At 33.2% G+C, this 9,674-nt stretch overlaps 1 protein-coding gene across 1 annotated transcript; it reads right to left on the bottom strand.

The window, feature by feature from the left end:
• Nucleotides 1-8,936: 8,936 nt before the first annotated feature.
• Nucleotides 8,937-9,643, bottom strand: LOC112904894 (heat shock protein 60A-like). The gene is made up of 4 exons (XM_025976059.1): nt 9,391-9,643; nt 9,198-9,259; nt 9,009-9,030; nt 8,937-8,948 (listed from the first exon to the last, which is right to left on the bottom strand). The coding sequence occupies exons 1-4, from the start codon at nt 9,526-9,528 to the stop codon at nt 8,937-8,939; spliced, it is 234 nt and encodes a 77-aa protein (XP_025831844.1). The 5' UTR covers nt 9,529-9,643.
• Nucleotides 9,644-9,674: the final 31 nt, after the last annotated feature.

Raw genomic sequence — 9,674 nt, 5'->3', positions numbered from 1 at the left:
GTGGGCGCGGCGGAAAAGAAAAGCTTAGAAGCGTTCGAAAGAAGCGTTCGAAATGTGGTGTTATAGGCGGATGATGAGGATAACGTGGGTAGAAAAGGTTAGAAATGAAGAGGTATTGGAAAGAATAGGAGAACAGAGTCAATAAAAAATAGGCGAGATAGGTTGGTAGGACACCTTCTCAGGCATGAAGGTCGAGTCAGAGACATATTAGAGGCAGCAACAGGAGTTAGGAGGGGTAGAGGTAGACCTGGATTAGATTACTGTTCGCAAATAGTTAAGGATTTGGGCTGTTCTAGTTTTAGGGAAATGCGAAGATTAGCTCAGGATAGGAAAGAGTGGAGGCATGTGTCCAACCAGTCTTAGGACTGACGACTTTATGATGATGATGATGAAGAACCTGTCTATAAAGAATTTAAAAATAACACTCTCTTAGGTTTCCAATTATTACAGATACGTTTTGATGCTAATTTTAGACATGTCGTACTTAGGTAGATACTTATGATGTTATCAATATCTTTTAATGGTAAATTTTTCAACCAGATGTGAGCAAATTAAAAAAAAAGTACCTTGACCGACACATTTTTATATTTTGCCATGCACATTTAGCAATTAGGTCATAATTGAATAAATAATAAAATTAGTTTAATACTTGGCTTTTTCCAAAAACATTTTTATAAAGGTATAGTTCACTTAACTAGTAAGTCACGGACACGGTCGAAGGTTTTATCAAACGAAAAACGCATCTTTCTTTCTTATGTGTACGTTATATATATATACATTAAAAACGTAGTAGGACGTTACATTGTTATTAAACATAAAATCCAGTTCCACGTTTTGCCATTATGCAAAATAAGCAATATTTTGCAACAATAACGTGTATAGTTGGCCGTTTATTAATAACAAACAATAAATTGTCAAGTACAAAGGTTACCTTTTTGGCCTTGCGAAAAAATAAAATCCAAAAGTTGATTTTAACATATCAGAATGTAAAAGATTAAATATTTTAGGTATTTAACCAAAGTTACATAATCTTAAAATAACAAACGAAGAATTGTGGACATATTATCATAATAATATAATACTGATTGTGGATTCACATTTTGTATATATTCTTTAGAGGAGAATCATTATTTTTATTAATTTGAGTGACTCCTTCACTCTCCTAAAAAATAACCCCTTAAACTCACCCCTTCCTCATTCACCAATTCATAACATTCTTCTCAAGTTCTACTATCGTCACATCATCCTAACACAAGTTCAGGAATTCTACTTCCCTGTCACATATCCTACACTCTTACTTCTTCCAATATTTACATTCCCTACTCACTCCTTGTTAAATCTGCTAGCACCATTATTTCCCTCCCTTCTAAATACCTTGGCACCCAATCTCCTTGCCCGTCTCTCCACAAAATCTTTCACAGCCCTACCATATATCTTGATTCCTCTATTTTTCTTAGGTCTTCTCCCTCATTAATTCCTCTATATTGATCCCTTACCCAAATCACTTCCTCACCTGCTTCTGATTGATTTTTAATCACTTCAAAACCCTTTCCCTCTATCATATCGACTTTTCGTCCCTATTTCGACTATCTTCTTCTTCCACATTTCCTTTCTGATATCCCCTTCTTCTAGCCTCCCCGACCTCCTCATATTTTACTATCCTTTTTATCGCTTCTTCCCACATCCTCCCACTCTCCCTTCTTATTATATAATGTGCCATACTTCTCTCTAACTGCAATACCCACTTGATATATCTTTTATTTAAAACCTCTATCTGTTTTTCCCTCCCTTACCCATATTTCCACCCCGTAAAACTCTATACTCCTCTCTGTCACATTGAATAACATCAGTCTTCTACCCTAATCATCCTTACATAATTTCTGACCTAAGACAGTTACATTTTCATTTAGAGTGGGAAATGTCAACCTCTTTTTAGATTTAATAATTATGAAAGTGTCTGATTAATTTACTTTCAGAAATTCTAATTCTTCAAACTCATTCCTTACAGAAAATCCTTCAAAATTCATCTAAAACTTACTTATTTTAATATCTGGCAACAGGTCGTCAGCCCTAAGACTGGTTGGACACGTACCTCCACTCTTTCCTATTCTGAATTAATCTTCGCATTTCTTTAAAACGTGAACAACCCACATCCTTAACTATTTGCGAATAGTAATCTAATCTAGGTCTACTTCTACCCCTCCTAACTCCCGTTTCTGCCTCTAATATGTCTCTGACTAGATCTTCATGCCTGAGAAGGTGTCCTACCAACCTACCTCGCCTATTTTTTATTGACTTCCATAGAGTAACAGGATATTCATACATGTTTAAAATGATTCCGAAGAAAAAGACGGAAAATACACAGTCACAAAAACTTCGACTCCTCTGGAAATTCCTATAAAAATCCTACGCCGGTTGTTACCTAATTAGTCACAAATTGTACTGATACGTAGGAACTTACTTGAGTACTAGAAAATATAACGAATTACTTCTTTATGTGTTTCATAATTATTATCATTAGTGTTTTACCTCATACATGAGCAACTACCAACATCATTAATAGACAATTTGACCATTTTTTTAATGAAATATACTACGCTGTAGGGCACTATATCGAGATCTAGATCAAATATTGGAACATTTTTAACAACATTCACTTAATAAGTTCAAAAACAGAATAACAAAAAAATGATCAATCATTACCAGGTACGCACTCATTATGGATTTTTTATTTCCAAAAACATTAGGAATTGACCCAATAATATTTATTAAACAATTGATAAGTTAAAAGCATAATTAATTGTGTTTTTACCTGAAATATACATAATTGTTTAGGAAAACACAAAAAGGTTATCTAGAACTTAGTAGTTAATGTTACTTTTTAATTATTTTACATTCATTTAGAAGATCAATCAATTTGGGTTTAGAAGAAATAGAGGAACGCGGTAATAACAGAGAAAACGATAGAAAAACGAAAGAGTGCGTACATAGAATTTGTAGATTTACAAAAAGCTTTTGACAATGAATGTTAAATGGGACAAGATGTTAAATAAACTTAAATATGTAGAGATGAGTTACAAAGATAGAAGGTGTGATACATACTTAGATTGTATAAAAGGCAATAGGCAGTTATAGAGCTGGGGCTGCAACGTAGAGAAATAAATATAAGGAAGGGAGTCGGACGGGGATTGACAATGTCACCGCTACTTTTTAATCTATACATCGAAGACGCAATCAACAACATTAAAGACAGTACAACTGTCACTTTTATGCTCGCGAACTGTTAATTTAGAAATTCGAAAAAGGTTGTTAAAGGTGTACGTTTAGAGCGCAGCGCTGTACGGGTGCGAAACATGAACATTAGGCGCAGTGGAAAAGAAAAGTTTAGAAGCGTTCGAAATGTGGTGTTACAGGCGAACGATGAGGATACCGTGGATAGAGAAGGTTAGAAATGAAGAGGTATTAGAAAGAATAGGAGAATAGAGGACTCTATGGGAGTCAATAAGAAATAGGCGAGATAGGTTGGTAGGACACCTTCTTAGGGATAAAGTTCTAGTCAGAGACATATCAGAGGCATAAACAGGAGTTAGGAGGGGTAGAGGTAGACCTAGATTAGATTACTCTTCGCAAATGGTTAAGGATGTGGGGTGTTCTAGTTTAGACCATTGCTTAGCATTCGGGAGGACGCCGGTTCGATTCCGGGTCCGTCTGCCTTGGTCCAAGTTTTTCTGTGGTTTCCTTGATCACTTAGGCTAATGCTGAGGCACTAATATTCCACAGATAATCTTTCATTCTCTTCTGTCTTCATTTCGTCCGTCTCAACTTTCTCACCCGAACCACCACCCACCCATTCCCACGATTCCTGAAAGCAGGCTGAAGAGGGCCTTCCGACCTACCTTCCGGCGTAGTCCGGAGGGACTGCCCGCCCACCAGCAATACTGGCTAGTGGGAATGAAACACCCAAAAGTTTTTTTTTTCCAGTTTTAATAAAATGCGAAGATTAGCTCAGGCTAGTAAAGAGTGGAGGTGCGTGTCCAACCAGTCTTAAGACTGACGATCTTATGATGAAGATTCATCGCAGTAGTATACAATTTAAAGTTCTTAAAGTGTGATACACTTTTTTTAAAAGATGTTGGTTTAACTGTGATTTTAGTTTTTTTATTAATGAATCAAAAACTAATTTTTAACTCATGAAAAGTCCATAACTTAGGTACCTACGTCAATTTTAGCGGCTAATAGCAGTGAATCATAATTTTCCTACTTATCATAAACATAATTAAAGATTAATTACCAAATTCTATTGTAATAGTAATGAATAAGTAGGAACATAATTTTATTACGTTAACAAAAAGGAAATGGTTTTGAGGAACAGCGCGCTTGAATACAAAAATTATGATCCAAGGTAATTGCTGCAATTGTTTGACCCCTCTGATATTGTCTGTGACCTCCGTGCATATGAATATTTATTGTATTCGTACGAATAAATGGAAACGCTTTTTGTTTATAAATAATTTATCGTACGTTATTATTTATATTATCACTGACGTACGAGTGTGTTATTTATTGATTTAACAACGTAATTGTTCAAAATCCGAANATATTTATTGTATTCGTACGAATAAATGGAAACGCTTTTTGTTTATAAATAATTTATCGTACGTTATTATTTATATTATCACTGACGTACGAGTGTGTTATTTATTGATTTAACAACGTAATTGTTCAAAATCCGAATTAAAATTACGTATGTATTATAGATACGTATTTATATTTTAATATAAAAACTAAACAATCGAAGTAAATAGAAATGACGTTGAGATTTGAGGTTTTGTTTTTGTTCGTCGTTTTCATTGCTACCTTCATGCGGAATTAACTTACGAAATAAAAGAAATTTTGTAATAGCTTTCGAAGCCTTCTGTTTATTTCTTAACGTAAGACGTAAGCAACTGAAAAGTTTTTTTCCTACAAAAACTAACACTTCCGCAGCGGCAATTCGAAATAGTAGTAACCGTTGTAATTGACTAATAATATAATCTAATCATACCATATGATTGAATATTATGTTGAAATACAGGAAAATACATAAAATCATCCTCAAGAACACCAACAAAAAGTGTTACAACTGTGTATTTTTCCCTAGTTTTTCTGTCGAAATTTCCTTATGGTTATAATACAGTAGAATCCGTTTATACTGACATTGAAGGGAAATGACAAACACGTCATACTATGCGGGCGTCATACAAAGCATAGTCTTAGAAAATAAACACCTTTCTTTGTTGGTTAATTATTTAGTTTAATAGAGAGAAAAACTACAAATTCCATATATTTATTAACAGAAAAAGAAAAAGAATGATGAATTGTAATATCAATATACACAAGAAGGGTCAGAAAAATGAGCGAAAATGTTATTATTAATTATTAGGGTCACTATAGCCGGATATGATTTCTTGAGAATCAGTCATATTAAACGATATGTCATTTTAAACGGAGTCATTATATCCAGACTTTCCTATAGAGAACTTAATATGAAAACCAAACTTAACACTGTAATTACTTCATATTAAGCGGTTGGTCAATATAGGCGGAGTCATAACAAACGAATTCCACTGCAAATACAACGGTTGTATTAGCTGATGATGTCACCGTAAACTGACGTGAAAACCTCCCACGATCTTATGAGAAAAACAGGCACAAAGACTTGTTTTTCTAGGAATTGTTATCTTCAACCTGCTTATAACAATTCAGCTCTGTTATGAAAGCTGTTTACTTTCCGATTGTTATTCTATTTTCGTCGGAAACACCCCAGTGACTACGAGGGGTAAATTTTATCGATTTACTTTACTCCCCTAGTCTGGCTNTATTTATAGAAAGTTAATATTTATTCGGTACTTTCGCTAATATGTAACAAGGTAAATTAAGTTTATGAAAAAATTCCCATAGATAATCGAGCGAATCGAAATCCTTTACAAATCAATTAAAAATTTGTTCATTATATTACTCAACGAATTAAATAGGAAAAAACGTACATTCAATAAATAATGCAATTATACCATAAAAATGCATGTAATGTTACAGGAATATTAACGTTAATTTTCGAAACACTTATTACATAAAAATACAAACTGCAAAATTGAAATAAAAGATTTGGTTGATAAAAAACTCGGAAGTCCAAAAATTTCACAACCAAGGAACTAAAATTTAAAATGAGCACCCAATATTAACAATTCCCTATCTTAATTTCGCGAGGTGATGGGATGTATAGGGGAATGCATAGTCTGCCTTCGTACTAATTATCATCTCTCTAAAAGATTATCAAAATTTTTAATATTCGATTTTTTCTAAATTCCTATATTCCAAATCTCCCCCTCCGGCTATCCTACAGGAGTAATAATACTGCTAATAGATAATTTTATGATCATTAATTAAATAAAAAGATACAAATAACGCCATTAGACGTAGGAAAAACAGTAAAAAATTTCTCCAACAACTATTACGCAAAAAAGCGTGCATCTTTTGTTTTTTTTCGATGTATTCAAAGCCTTAGCATGTATTGTTGTTTTTGTAAAACATTTAATGGAGGGTAAAATGGTAAAACCAGTTTCTCTTATGGGTAATAAGGGGTAAGAAGATTGAAAAGGGCTGCTGTACTTATTCAGCTGAAAAAATAGTTGACGTTTCTTCCACTGAAATAATTATTGTGGTTTAAGTTTTGTAACTTTTGCTGTATTTGTTTATCGTAATCATAAATGTTTATTACATATTAACTGTAACATTCGATTACGTGTACATTTCATCACTGTCAACAGCTGATGCTTTTTCGGCTGGTTCTATCAAAAATAATAGATTATGCGTAAAACCAGTGGCCCGGGTTCGAATCCCGGCAAGGAAGTTACACCAGCAATAATTTTTCCTCATTAATTTGAGGTTATCTGCAGTGGAATTGATTAATTTAAAAATTAACACAAACAACCAACTATTGCATATTATGTCCATCAAGAAACCGCTAACTGTTCATTGAAAGTTATGCCTTCAGTTGACTCCAAATGGTATTTTTGATTGAGACTGACAGTTCTAGTTGCTTTACTTGACCGTTCAAGGCGAATACCATGAATATTACCTATATTTAAATTATATATGCAAATATTAATGTGAAAATTCATTAAATTTTTATACACAAGTTAATGAGAAAAAATTGTTGGTACCGTCACGCCCTCGCCGGGAATCGAACCCGCGACCTTTGGCTTTATAATGCGTAAAATAAGTTTTCACATTAATATTTAAAATATTAACCAGTATCGGGTTTCCGAAGAGTGTTTTATATACTCAGTTTTTAATTACCTAACTCAACTTCTCCATCCATCTATGCAGATGTAAAATCTCATAAACATTGTGCAACGGCGCGTGAAAATTTCCTTCATTCTGCTGCGCTGGCCAATAAAAAGAAAAAAAAGAATTGACAAGGATAAGGTTATCCAAGTGCAATCGACCAACTGATTTTTATTGTCAGATAAAATCGCATTGGCACTGACAAATAAAACGTTGACAAATCGCCTGAAATTTCTCGGTACAATAGGCAATTAAAGTGCAATGCCTTTCGTCAGTAAATACTCTATTTATATTGTTCGTTTATTTTTTCTACAAATTAAGTTCCCACGACCGACATGTCATTTCACTAGCTATTTCCATTGTTTCATTTGTTTTGATTAACGCCGTTGTCAGTTATATTTGAAATGACAGGTTCCAACCGCCATATTGCCTATTTCGGATCTTTTGTTAAAACATACGTCTGTACAATTATTATTGCATGAGTTTTTCATTGCCATGACATAAATATTCCTTGGCTACTTTCGTAGATTGATTTGTTTTAGTTCGCTCTGTTGGTGGTAATGTTTGAAATGACAATTAGCAGCCATATTGCATATTTCATGTTATTGTTCATATAAGTAGACACGTTCTAATTTTAATCGTAGTTTTACTTTTTTATTCTTGACTGCAAATCCATCTTCTTCAGTATTAAAACATTTACCTTTCACTTAGAGTCTTCCCTTCATTTGTACTTCTATGCATTGTTGCCAGTTTAAAACAGCCGCCATATTAAATGTTTCGGAAAAATTGTTTCAACAATAAATCAATAAAAATGCCTAAAACTAGCACATTCTACTGGAAAACATTTTTCGCGATTTTTTGTTTAATTCAATCAGACAAAAAAATTTGATGATATCAGAAATTATAATTCCCGTTCATTATAAACCACCCTGTATATCACGTTGGTGCACCTGGACAGCAACTTAATTAATTAAATTTTCCCAGTAGGTAATTATTATAGACAAAGTACATAAATTACATTGTTTATTACAATAAAAAATATGTTGTAAAACATGTATTACAAACATTATACTATTATTATTTATTAAGGTAACGGTTGAATTAAAATATTACAAAAAAAATAATAAGTACACACTACCCAGTGAAAGTACACCTGTACATAACATGAGTAGATGAATAGAAAGAAATTTTCGCAGTAGTACTTATTGTTATTCCTTCGCATAATTTCACCATCAAACGATACGAAAAAGAGAGAAATAATAATTACGCGAAAGTTCTTTGTATTTTTATGTTTCTTGCTATTATTTTGCTCATATACAGGTAAGGCAAAAGCTTAGCTGAAAAGAAATATTACATTTCTTTTTATGTAGGGCGAAAAAAATGTAACACCTCAAGGGCTTGAAATTGCACTTTAAAAATAATACCACCCTCTGATGACTGCATGTAATAGAATACCATTACATTTGGTTCTCAAATTCGCCTATACTGTATATCAATTTAACGGCTGATTTAATCAGATAACAGACTATGTATAAATTATGCATAAATAAAGCGGAATATTATAATGTACATAAATAAACTTTGGGTACAAGTTGCAGTGTTAATTTAAATTAACCCCCTTTCTAAAAGTATTACGAACTTTATTTAAGTACTTGGGTATTTGAACTACGACGGTCACTTACTTGGTCTTGCAAGCCAATTAATCTAAAAGTAAAATTGTGTATTTTCTAAACAACAACGATAATTTTAGAAAATACTACAAATGGCGCAGTAAACGCACTGTTAAGACAGCAGGTAAAAGTTGGTCTGTGTTCTGTCGGAGCTGCCTGCGACGCGCTGATGAGATCCAAAAAGATCGAAATCGCGAGAACGTAGAGGTTTCAATTTGATCACGAATTTGATCTGCACGTTTATCTACCTCTTCTTTTTTACCCTAAAAGAAAATAACTGAATCAAGTTTTCAATCAAAACTATTAATGAGGAAACTAGTATTATTAATAAATGATATTCTTAATGATCCAAAACTAGCAATAGAATCACTAAATTATTAATAAATTAATTTACCTTTCCTTTGAGAAGAAGTGTATCATCTTTTGTAATTAATACTTCTCCTACTTGCCCCAAATCAGCAAGTTGAACATCTTCTAGTTTGACTACGTTTGCTTCATCTCCAAACACAATACCCCCAGTTGCAATAGCCATATCGACCAATGTGGCTTTACGGTTGTCTCCAAACCCTGGAGCCTTTACTGCAGCCACTTGAAGTCCAATACGCAATCTAAATTATAAACAGAAAAACATTAAAATTTCAATAGATGGTAGTCTTAAATGATTGCACTGCAAATCTC

Source organism: Agrilus planipennis, unplaced genomic scaffold, assembly GCF_000699045.2.
Source record: "Agrilus planipennis isolate EAB-ADULT unplaced genomic scaffold, Apla_2.0 scaffold71, whole genome shotgun sequence".
Classification (NCBI taxonomy): domain Eukaryota; kingdom Metazoa; phylum Arthropoda; class Insecta; order Coleoptera; family Buprestidae; genus Agrilus; species Agrilus planipennis.
The sequence above is the reverse complement of the archived record's forward strand: the minus strand, read 5'-3'. Positions and strand labels throughout refer to the sequence as shown.